The sequence below is a fragment of the Prenolepis imparis genome, unplaced genomic scaffold (genome assembly GCF_030444845.1).
Source record: "Prenolepis imparis isolate NDT839.2.m4 unplaced genomic scaffold, iyPreImpa1.0 SCAF_14, whole genome shotgun sequence".
In the NCBI taxonomy this organism is placed as follows: domain Eukaryota; kingdom Metazoa; phylum Arthropoda; class Insecta; order Hymenoptera; family Formicidae; genus Prenolepis; species Prenolepis imparis.
In genome coordinates, this window is record NW_028141172.1 from 2,896,688 (window position 1) to 2,910,189 (window position 13,502).

The 13,502-nt window shown below is 31.0% G+C and overlaps 1 protein-coding gene across 2 annotated transcripts in view; it reads left to right on the plus strand.

The window, feature by feature from the left end:
- Calx (sodium/calcium exchanger 3) overlaps positions 1-13,502 on the plus strand; it is an 86,512-nt gene that overhangs the window by 3,151 nt on the left and 69,859 nt on the right. For both annotated transcript variants that reach the window (XM_083054544.1, XM_083054543.1), the window contains exon 2: positions 2,763-3,035. In XM_083054544.1, the coding sequence (XP_082910670.1) occupies positions 2,763-3,035 (273 nt within the window). The remainder of the gene's footprint in view (positions 1-2,762; positions 3,036-13,502) is intronic.

Consider the following 13,502-nt stretch of genomic DNA (forward strand, 5'->3'; position numbering starts at 1 on the left):
ATTCCGTTGAAATAAATTTCGTCTAAGATTAAATGGAGAATAAATTGTCATTATATATCGCTTTAGTCGGAGAATTTCATTTACGAAAGTACTCATAATTATTATAAAATTATTGATATTAACCCCGACGATCATTTGTAGAGCATTTGCATAATTAAAGCCCTCCAATATCATATCGTACATCTGGGTAGATTCTACCATTGAAAGATACGATGAAAGATCCACTTCAAGTTCCTCGCGAAAGAGGCGTGGTTCTTAAAAGCGCGTCTATAGCGCGCATCGTGATCGCGAATCATTGATTAGCGCCGAAGAGGCAATCATTCAATTCATTTCGAACGAACGGCATCCGCAATTTCATCTGGATAAGTTGCTAACGTTCGATTTAATCAAGGATGTTAGGAGTGGTTAACCTGGCCATTCTTCTTCGTGCAATTTAAGCTGCTACTACCAGCCTTCTATTCGACACACATGTTCGAAAGGTGTTCGAAACAAATTTATGAGAAGATCGACAAATTAGAAAACTGTTAATTGTGTGATTAATATAATTAACTGCACAATATATATGCATATGCGTGTGTATAATTATCGTATTTGATTAATTTAATAATCAATGCATCTAGTTATGCAATCAACATATTTAATATCATCAATTTTTTTATATTATATAACATTTTTATATATAATATAAATATATAATATATAATTATATAATAATTATATAATTATAATAATTAAATATATAATTATATATAATATTTATATAATTATATATAATTGTTATATTAATATTTCGAATAAATTTGCCGCCTTTAATGTATCGGAAACCTTTTTCAAATAAATTGCTCGTTAAAATTGACTTATGATGATATATAGATCAATAGAGAGATCAATATATAGATAAATCATAAGAGAACAATTATAACTTGTAAGCCTACTTTATGTGGGAAGAAGAAATCCGCGAGCCCGGTTATTGCGTCACAAAAACACATTCCCAGACAGATATAATAAAGAACAATTAGGTGTTACACGTGTCGACTTTAGTCATTCATTACATGTTACTTCTTCTTTTTTCATCTCCCTCTTTCGGGATAAGTCGCGTATTCTCGGAGATATATATACACGTATACATATATACGTTTCGCCTTCGAAAACAAAAAGTGCAATTAAAGAACAAGCCAGACTCTTTTATTTCACGCCACGATCGTAAATTGTGAGCTCGTGTTATTATTGGTCTAGTCGGCTGACCTGATATTTTCTGTTATTTCCAACGTAACCTCGCATGTTAGATTGCATCGTAAAAAGCGCGCACATGCATGCGCAATTAAATCTATAAGTAAAATGCGCGCACACACATAAGTGTATAATTCGACTTGTAAGAGAGATCAACGAAAATTGCACACGAAGGATGTTGATCACGGGCATTGTTACGTTTTACGCGTCGATTATCCTAATAAAGTATCGCCTTGATTATTAACAATGTGGGTCGAGAAGAAAGCCATTGTTACTTAATAATCTTTATATATATACATACCTACACGATTCTGAATCTTTAGATTATTACTGTAATTTATAATTTTTTCATCTCGCGTGCATACAAATTATTTTAACGTCAAAATGTATATTATTCAATTCTCTGTCGTGTAAAAGATTTATAGAAATGTTTTATTTCCTCTATTTAATAAAGGAAAATATAATATATCGAGAAAAATAAAATATATAACATGATACGAGAAGAAATAGTGCGAAGAGAGAATTATTTTACGAAGTAATTACATTTATGTTTAATTATTGTTTTATATACAAGCTGATGAGTTTTTAATGTAGTAATTTGAAATTAATATAATTTCATTAATATATCTCACAATATATTATTAAATAAAAATAATTTAAATCCGAAATAATATAAATTTTTACGATAAAATGATATTCTATGACCGAGATGTGTTAAGAAAATTTTGTTTAAACTTTTCGACGTAAGATCGAAGAATTTAAATAAAAATAAAAAAAGCAACGTAAGAGAGGGATCCGCTTGTAAAAAGATATCAAAGGAGGTCAAGCGATAAAAATAACATCTTCGAAGAAATCTCTTGTAAATGACGAATATTCAACGGCGAAATTATAGACTAGCTTACCTACAAACTTGATTAGGGTATTCTGCGCAGATAGAAAATAAAAGAGATCCGACGACATTCGACAAATTACAGAAGCTTGTCAATTTGAAGATCTCGAGAGAGGAAATCTTCGCGAATGCCATTTATATATTAGTTGATGGAGAAAATATATCGGTTAATCATTCTAATGTCAAAATTCACTAATGATGTACATTCTTTTTAAAAAAATTAAATCATCAGTTTTGCCTGTTTGGAAATTTTTATTTATTAGGTAATTTATTATTTAGTTTATTAATATTATTTATTATTAGTTTATTATTATTATATTAGTTTTATTATTATTATTATTAGTTTTATTATTATTAGTACACTGAGAGAATTTTCTCTTAGAATTCACCCTGAAAATTATCCATCACAATAAAGTATAAAATATATTTGATTAATTTTACTAAACTGCATACTAGATATTATTCTTTTTATTATGACAAATATTAATCAAAGAAATTCTCATAAAATTCTTTCCATACGATATTGTCCCACGATTACCATGATTTTCAGGGCAAATTCTAATTTCCTCTGTGTAGTTTTTCATTATTAAAAGGTAAAATATTTGTCCGGAATTAATATTCCTTACCTTTCGACTCGGTTCAGGCTCAGCAACGTGTCGCAGCCCGCGATGCTCGTCTCGCCGAGCCTGGCGACGGTGATGATCCTGGACGACGATCACAGCGGCATCTTCGGCTTCCCCGAGAGAGACGTGGAGCTGGTGGAGAGCGTGGGCCAGTATCCCTTGCGGGTGGTGCGCTACAGCGGAGCCCGGGGTCGCGTCGCCATCCCCTATCGCACCGTCGAGGGCACCGCGAAGCCTGGCAAACAGTTCGTGCACACCGAGGGCAGCCTGACCTTCGAGGATAATCAGACAGAGTGAGTGACGTAACGATAATCCCTGATGAATTATGAGATTAACCCTTCCGTCGATGCACGGGGTACCCGACTTTAAATGTTAATAGCGCGCGTCGAAACTTTCCTCCGCCGGAAACAAAACGTAAAGGGGCTTCCTATGTATTCGGAAACCTCCTGAAATGATGTTCGATCGATCTAACAGCTGCATGTTAAGAAACTGTCGCTGTGCGATGTGTCAAAAAACGCGCGATTGGTATATCTATTGAGGAAAAGGTGAAAAGTTATGCATCGACAGAAGGGTTAATCGAGTGCAATTATCGATCGCTATTATGGAGAGAAGGAAGAGAATTGATACTCTCTCTCTCTTTCTCTTTCTCCGTCTTACTGCTTCTATTTTCTATTTCGGCCTTGGAGTCATCGACCTATATGCAATGGCAGGCTTTAGCGACGAGGTCTTTGCTTTAATGGTCAATGTCGCGTAGAAAAAATAAACTCCTATGTGCTTGGAGGGAGAAGCACACAAGAGAGAGATGTTTGGTAAAGTCTAGCGGGATCGATAAAATTCTAATTTTCACGAAAAAAGGGGGAAGAGAGAGAAATGAACGTATTTATGAGTAATCTCTTTCTCCTTCTCTCCCTAGTACACATAATACATAATTAATCAATGCAATCTTCTCGCGGGAGAGAGAAAAATAAAAGGTACATAAAATAATAAAAGGTATAATAAGATAATAAAAAATAAAAGGTACATAAAAATTATAGAAAATACATTTTATATGTAATATATGTATATATTATCTAATATTTGTGCCAATTCCTTAATTGACATTTCGATATTGATGAATCGAATATAAAGCTGAATCGATACTTAAATTAAAATGGAAACAAGAGAAAATATATATTCCGCGTTGCGATATTGCCGTTTAAGAAAGTTATTGAAAAGCTCAGAGAAATGTTGTTTAACGCAGTTAACCGTGTTACGAATAAAAATGAAGAAAAGGCGGTTGATGTGATTTTCATAATTTACAGCTTCTCGATACAGAAGCTACCCAGTAGCTCGTAAGATCGCGTCAAATGAGCGTGGTAAGGTCGTAAAGAGAGATCGATAAGAAATTCATTGCTAGAAGGGAAGATATATAGATGCATTAATATAGGCGTATATTGTAGCATCGATCAGATATGGCGAAGAGAAAATATATAAGACAAGCGTCTGTCCACTGTACAGGTATTAATTGATTTTAATTGATCTACTTCTACTAAATGTAAATTTCATGGTATTTACTTTAATTTCAACCATCTATAAACTAAATTGTGTATATATAAATATAATTATTGATGATTAATTACACTCCATTATAATTATTTACACTTATATTTTAATGGAGTTTTTATTATATAATTCACATTTATAATTTATTCGAGAGCGTTTTCGATTCGAGTAGTTTTAATTACGTTTATTCGGACATGATATGTATAATTGTTTACTTTTTTCTTTTAATTGATAATCTCTTGTTTAAATTTTTTCGATCTTTTTTATTACTGACTAATTATTTATTCATAATAAAGTATTTTTTATTACAAATAAGAATATATTTACAAGTGTATTTTTAAAATTGTACATATCTGTCGATTAAAGTACAAGTTGTTCTTTACATCGATTTTAAATTAATGTGCATTATAGAAGATTGCAAAGTCTAAGAACCTACATTACAAAGTATACTTCATATATAGTCGGTCAATAGAGAGAAGAAACTTTTTACTTTAATTATTAAAACAAAAATTTTCACGAGGATAAAGATGATTAAGCTGCTATTTTAGTATACAAAAGAGACAAAGAGACGCAGCAAAATAGCAAAGATATAATAAAAAATATACAGATTAATAGAGTAATAAAAAAAACTTGTAGTAAAATATGCGAAATATAAAATCAAGTATTTTCTTGGTATTTATCTCCAATAAAAATTAATCGAATTCTCTGTTTAAAATTATCAGAAGAAATATTTCCGGAATATATTCAGACGTGACAATCTCTTCAGGAGCGAATTTTTTTTTAAAGAGAGAAATACGCATAAAAAAAGAAATATAATCTCTTTTACTATTGTTATTTCGAAGTAGCGTTATCGTGTTGCAGGATCGTATCGGTTACCGAAGGAGCTTGTAGCTAGCGTGTTACAACCGCAATGGTTAAGCACTATGTAAGGATCGATCGTTATCGCAACACGATCGGTAATTAGAAACTTGTGTCAGATAATTAGATCGGCGGATGTTATCCAACATTCACTCTCTCTAAAATTAAACAAATGTAAAACCACCCTCAAAAAGATCACGACGATGACGTTTAAAATAATCGAAGTAGAAATTAAAGATTTATTATTTTATGTAGCACTAGATCTGATTTTTATCTCATAAAAATTTTATTAATTTTTTTTATCATAACAAATCACATTTTTTAAAAATTATATTAAACTAAATTCTCTCAGATTAAAGGTATATTAAAAATTATATATGTATATTAATCGAAATATAGAAATTTACATATATGTATATTAATTGACGTATTATTAAATTCATAGATTGATAATTTAAATGAAATTTCCGGTTAATTCGACTTTGTATTATATACCACAAATATAGGCACCGCCTATCGAAATTTCCCGTAATAACGCACGATCGAATACAGACCGCTCGTCTATTGCAATTAACTATGCGACAGGGGATACTGCGCGATGCTGCAGCATACACAATGCATTCCTATCACAGCCTTATCAGTAATTAGCGACTGGCAGGAGACAATTAGAGGGCCGACCTTTCATCCGTTTACATTCAAAGAACTTGTTTCGCAAAATGACGTGACTTGATAATAATATACCTAGACCCTGGTTGTAAAAGAGCGTGTAAAATATATCGTTAATATTATAAATAATACATTATAATTTATGTAACATAAATAATATATATAATAAATATACCTTATAAATGCGATATTTCTACAATTATTTCAAAAGTGAGCTCAACCTACACATAGTAAATAAAGCGTGCAAGAGATTTCAATGAGTCGAATCCTGATATTTAGCGATATAGGTCAGTCAGTATTTAGCGATTAGTTAAGCATGACTGATTTATTGTCGGAATTCAGCTGACGGATAGCTCAGTGTTGACAATCGAATCGAATTATCATAGAATTATCATGAAATTATCATGGAATTTATTTTTGTGGTTAAATTTAAACTCATTAATTTTAGAATTCGTTCATGATACTTTCATACTTGTTAGATCTTAATAAGGAAATGTGTTGCTTTAGATATTTTTTTATTTGAGAAATATGTTGTTATATGTATAATATTTATTCTAGTCTCTTGTAACATATTATTTTGTTTATACAACAAAAATATAACGCGCACACATTAAATTTTCTTTTTAAGTGTATATATATATATATATTTTTGTTAAATTTTATATATCCGAAAATATATATGTCGAGATTGTGTCACGTAATGTATAAAGTTTGGAATGAGAGTTTGAATATCGCATAAGTCACCGGATCTACTTCTAATTTTAACTATGCAATCTCGTGTGTGACAGTCGCCTCGTTACTTATAATATTACTTTGAAGACACACACACACACAACACCGATCTAACACGTATCTTTCATCTCTAATAATAATTTCATACAACATTCGAACAGTTTCATTTAGTTAATATAAATAATTGAAAAATACTTAAAAGAGAAACAAAAAATAAAAATTGTTTTGTATAATTGTAACAATATATATTTTCAATACGACTACTAAAAAAGTTCAGAATTTATAAGATAGCATTCATTAAATCCTGCTCTGTATAATATATTTAATTTGTTATTAACAAATATCCTTAGCAATTCTCTTTTTTGTCTCATAAATGTTCTTATAACTGGCACTTGCTAATTATTATCAAGTTTTTTTTAAATATTACTATAAAGAGAGATAAAAGAGGAAGATCTGTTAAAATTCATGTTTTTCATAATAATTTTTATCTTTATATTAATAATATTTGTATTACACTAAGCAACGCGTTCTAATTTATAATAATTGCACTAAATATTACACGTGCAATATTTCTACAATTTTTACGTTTACGTTAAAGTTTATGTTTCATATTTCTCTTCTTTCAAATATATATAAAGCAACACTTGAATATATTGCTACTTGATCTTAAATGCAGGAAAGTACGGGACAGTTTTTGTTCTCTTGAGTAATCGCAATTTATCGCATATCCCTTTCGAGGGCTTCCGTCGAGGATCTTGATAAAGGAAAATGTGGCGTGCCGAACGAGAGACGTAATGTTACCTAGTCACCCCGATAAGCATCGTCAGATTGTCGCCGTCCCTCGGATAAAAATAGGGGGGTTTTCTAAAGTAGATAAGAACTAGAGGGGTGTTTTGCTCCTTGGAAATGAGAAGCAACCGTCATCGAATAATTTCTCAGGGAAAGTTTTATTGAGATTGTCACGCAAAGTGTGCCTTCGTGTGCGCGCTTCAATCTTAAAATTTTTATTAGACCGCGCGTTAATTTATGAACATGTAAATTCTATTTTTCAAAACGTAATTCGCTCTTGGCGAATTAATTAATATGAAAAAAATTAATATAAAATTAATATAAATTTTTATATTATAATAATTATCTAAAAATTAATATATATTTTTTTATATTAAAATTTATATTAATATAAAAAAGAAAAGACTTGAATAATTTAATATATATTTTCTTTATTAATTTTATTAAAATTTCCATGAAAATATGCGTGTCACGAGCGGTAAGATCTTTCCACTTCTGTAAATCATCCTTGCTTAATCTCAACCCTCAACAATTGCATAGTGACACTCGTTTCCGATACGTGCAACTCTTCAATTTCGCGCTATTGTTCGCGACCCCTGTTACTTGATTGAACAACGTCCCGTCGGAACCGTTTTATGAGGATTTCTAAAAAGTATTTAACGTTAAATCGAGCACTCTTTTACGATTCGGGAAAATAGAGTTTCGAGAAAATCGTGTTCACCAAGTTTTAAGAGTTGGCTGAAGCATCTAAAAAGCGTGACGCCACCGATTTCTTTCAGAAAGTATCAATTTTAGAGAAGAATATATTCTTCAAGTAAAAGAGGAAAATATATATGAATATAATTTTTAATTAATTTAAAAAGAAAAAATGTATATGTTTTAATATTATAAAAATATCACAATAAAAATCATAAAAATATTTAACTTAATAAAATTAATGATTAAAAATTTATTACTATTTAAATGTAACAATAATTTAATTAAAGAAGAAATAGTTTCAAGAAAATTTCCTTTTTACGTAGCGTCAGAATTAAAAAATATTACCAATTGTTGTTCATTAATCAAAATCGATCGTTATATTGTTCCCACTTTGTTTACGATCGGAGACAAATAATTTTTCTTATAGAAGTGGCACTTTACATTGTGTACTGAATTCATTTTAAACTTTTCTACTGGACTACTTCTTTTCTCTAATACTGTGTGATTTCAGAATAAATCTTTCTTAAACTTTCTACTCTCCGGCGCGATCTAGTTAAAGAATGTTCAGAGTTTGCGAGTTAAGTTACCTTTTGAAATGACCCACAAACGAGATAGAAATACTCCGTCATCGGTAAATATCGTAGCGTACTTGTTCATTTTCCGTTCGGTCTTTATGCGGGATGATTTTTAAAACAGTTTGTACAAATTTAAATTTATAAATAAAATTATAAAAATAAAATTCTTGACCGAGTCAAATTATTGTCCTAGCGAAATATATCTTGTCAATGTCAGCGAGATTATATTCAAGATATTAAGAATTAAAAAGTTTTGATTGATAGCGCTATAATAAGAATTATGCAAATGAAAATATAATCAAAGTTTTATTTCTATGCAAATCATGCTGCTCTTTTTTTTTACCATACTATAATTTATTATAGTTTTACTCAAAGTAATATTCGAAATTAACCTTGATTAATGCTTGGTAAAGATTGCTTGAATTAAAACAGTTGCAAGAGCAAATTCATTTATAAGATCCAGAAATGAAATATTCATTCAATAAGACAAATAATTATTATAAATTATATATAATTATAAAATTATATTATAAATTACATTATAATTCTTAAAAACATATTCGTATCTAAATTTTTAAACCACATCACGGAGATATCAATCTTGAAGATGACGTAGATTCTCGATGAATATCGATTTAAGAATAGGATTATCATAAATTATCGATATATCGATTTGAATTTGACGAAGAAGAGTTTACGCGAGAGAAATTAAATTGATCGATTTAGAAGGTTCAGGTAAAATTAAATTGCTAAATATAAAAGTGCTCGCCGAGGGTGGAATTTTTTCTAAAGGGCTAAACTCTCGAGGGTTTCTAATAAAGCGACATTAATTAGTCGGTTATATATTGTACAGAGTGATCCACAATTCCACTGCATAATTTTTTTTCTGTAAACAAATGCTGCGATTTTTGCGCGCGTTGTATTATTATATTTTTTAAATTTACTATAGAATATTGCAAAGCGCACACGCGCCATTTGTTCCTTTACGCCGCATTATATTATCTAATAAACTGTAAAATTTAAAAAAAGAAATGTCTTTCCCGATGCACAAAAGTATAACTATTATGGACGGAACAAAATCATTGTGTATATTCACTGCCCTCCAAACCTATTTGAGTTGCTAAAATACACAATCTCTGCAGTAACAACATATTATTGTAAACTTGAGAAGAGCGTATGTGAGAATTATTATCTTTGAAAGCAGTATATTAAACTTTGCCCTATAAATGAATAAGCTCACACACCGATTATACTCTCGTCTCGTACTGTCAAAATACGCGATCAGCTGATCGGATGACAGCTGATCAGCTGATCTGTCATCTGTGACGATCGCTCACGAAGTATATAAGCGCAACGAAAGAATTGATCGGCATCGTGAAAAAGAAGACCAATTCGATATTCGATTGTCATTCAAGAATATCGACTCGATGTATCTTCTTTAGAAGAGGAAGGATTACGCGTGAAAAAATTTTGATTGATTTGATTTATTATAACGCGCGATATCTCGCACACGCGACGTAAAGTGGCTTAGTTAGTGTGTTTCGAGAGTTAATAGGAAAAACAGCCATACCTGACCGGTAACGCTTTATACTCCGTGTGCGCTTAACTCGATACGTGCGCGAAATGAAAAGTTGCGCTTATATATATCGGGGTTACTGGGGGAAACGCGATAATGGACGGTCGCGTTTAGACGTGCGATCTTACCTTTACGACCCCGTTAGACACGTCTCTCCCACATGTCTTTACCCCCCTTGTTACTCGTTCGCGAGGAAGTTATCGCTATAAAATTATCGTCGGCAGCACGTGTGGTAAAATTTGCCGATCTCGTTGAAAGTTTCGCCCGGTGCAATATAAACCGAGCCTTTCATCTCCGAGGAAAAGAGGGCGGTTAAAAAGGGAGGCTACTATTAAGGCTTCAAGTTACACGTCCCGGTCTCGCAGTAAAAATCTCATTGTTCGGGAAAAGATTCAAACAATGCGGAAATTGTATGAGGATAAAGTAATCGAGGTAGGTAAAAAAGCGGGATTTTTTGATAATAAACTAATTAAAATATATACATATATGTATATTTAATTTTCAATATTAATATTTTAAATATTATATTTAATATATATTAATACATATATATTAAATATATGTTACATAAATTAAAACTATTTTTTATATATAATGTATATTAAATATGTATTATATTTAATTTTTAATATTAATATTTTAAATTAAACATTAAAAAATTAAAAATTAAATGAAAATATTGAAAAATATGTATATAAATATGTGCGTATTTTAATTGTTTTTACGTTATATTAAGACAATAATGCGTTTATTTAATACGCGCACGTGGAATAGAAAGGTATCCATTATCGGGAACCACGTGGTGGATTTTAACGTCTCCGAAAAGCTCTCGAATGTGATTTTAGCTTCCCCGTTCCATTAGCTAATGTTTTGTTAAGTTCGCCGTCACTTTTGCTCGTCTTGTTTGGTCTGATAAAAAAAAAAATGATCCCAACAGCTAACCTACATATTGTCCAAGTCTTAACAATGGCAAATTTCTTCGTTGCTTTTCGACATGTAGATTCTAAAAATATAACAGAAAAATCTCTCTATCGTATATATGGATTTTCGATTTTTCTCTTGGAGGACTTGTAACTTTAAATAAATTTTATTATTTTATTTATTATATATGTATCGTTTAATGTTTATAATTTAAATATGCGTTAAATACACATATTGCGGAATTATACATATATATATTTTTTTATTCTGGACATGCTTATAAAGAACTTAATACCATTGTGACGCAATTATTGTGGGAAAAAGGAGACGAGGAGAGATTATGCTTATTATATCTCGGTGCTTTTGAAGAAACTTAAAGTTCCAAGAAAAGAGGTCGATTTCGCTATGGAAGGGCTGCAAATAAGCTTGTTGTTCGTGCAGCACAGAGTCTGAGTAGATTCGCTGATTTTAATATATAATAGAATCGCGGAGAACTTCCGTAGATATAGAGAAAGAGAAGTCCTCCATTTTCTTACATAACGAGAGGCTATATAATAATATATATGCATTGTATCTCGAATTTTATCTGAATAGTAAAATTGGAATTAATCCGGATTTTGCGCTAGAATCTCCCTCGAAGAATGCGACTGTAAACTCGTTAGGAAACAACACAAAGACGTGTCTTCGTTTATTATTTCATTCTCACCGAATCCGCGGATTATTCTAAAATTATCACCTTGCATAATAAATGTTTCGCGTTTCAGTCTTGTATTCTGTATTTAAAAAGACATTAGAAAAAAGCATCTCTAAAAAGATATAAAATATATATGTATATATTTTATATACATTATTTTATATACATTATATTTATTTAGAAATATTTTTTTCTAATAAATATATATTAATGTATTTAATATATGTGTATGTTAAATATATTTTTATAATAGAGGGGGTTTATTACTTATATATGTTAGATATTTTTAAATATGTTCAATTTCCCTTTCAATACCCCTTTTAAGTAAAAAATGTAAAATTAAAGTAAGACGTAAAGTGTCATCTCATTTTCTCTTTAAAAAAATTATATATATATAAAATACTTCCGTAGAAGAAGGCGACGACTTTTCTTTTCAATTTCAATTGTTAGCTAGGCAAGCAAGTTCCCTGTCGGTGGTGCAATCTGACGTCGGAGGGTGCAAGGATGCAACGTAGTGCATTTCAGGAGCTTCCCACCCTCGTTGGCCCATTTATGCAACGCATCGCGTTGCGACATATCGCGTTGTATCGCAAGTTCTACCCCTTCGTTCCATCAATGAAACGAGACAAATTATCCTGTCGCGAAAATATACACGTCCGACATACATCTCTCTCTCTCTCCCACGTGAAATTTATCCTCGTTCAAGGACCGAAAAAATATCCCTCTCTTATTTGAAGATCATTCTATAATCATTTAGGCAGATACATTTTCAAAGCATTCCGATCTGTGTACATATATTTATATTTGTAGACAATATATTAAAATATATTTTTTAAATGTTTAATAAGGCTTCGACCACACCCGCATTTAAAGTTTTCGCAGCGAAAACATAAAGAAATCAATAAAATCGACAATAAATAAATACACTATATGTATTTATATGTAAAATCTAGATATATATTTTTTTTTTATTTAAATTTCATGGAAAAAAAATATATATTATACTTTTTCCTGTGCAATCGTGCAAAATAATTGGATTCTCCCGCATCTCTGGTCATATTTCACACCGCGCGTCACATCAAAAGGGTTACAGGCCGAATTACAGACTGTATATAGAGGGTGAAACAAGACGAGACGAGAATGAATGGGAGGGGGAGGAGGATGGCAGCGAATATTTGCCAAGCCATTATGTGCAGAGCATGGATAAATACAAACGCGTATGCGCCCGTTTCGAAGGATCGCTTTGATTGCCAAGGCAATGTACGCAACATTCGAGCAAACATAGCGCCGCTATATCAAACGTCCTGGAATAATCCGTGATGTTCAAAGTATATACGACCGATGAGTTTTTCTATTCGTCCCTCGTGTATTCGACCTACATTTCCCGAGAAACGCGCCTAGAAATTTTATCGTCCGGGGGTGGATTTGTGGAGGAGGGAAAAATTACTTGTTACTCGACTTGGATGTCACATGTATGTAAACATCGTATACAAAATATAAGTTTAATTTGCATGAAAATAAATTTTCGGATTAAAAAAATTCCAGAAGTTTATAAAAATTCAATGTTTATTCGAAATTAAAATCTCGCTTGATTGCTATAAAAAAATTCTGTAATAGAAAATTGTAATAAAAATAATATTTCCATAAAAGGCAATAAAATAAATTATTTATAAAAAATATATATTATATAATGTATAAAGATTAGCAA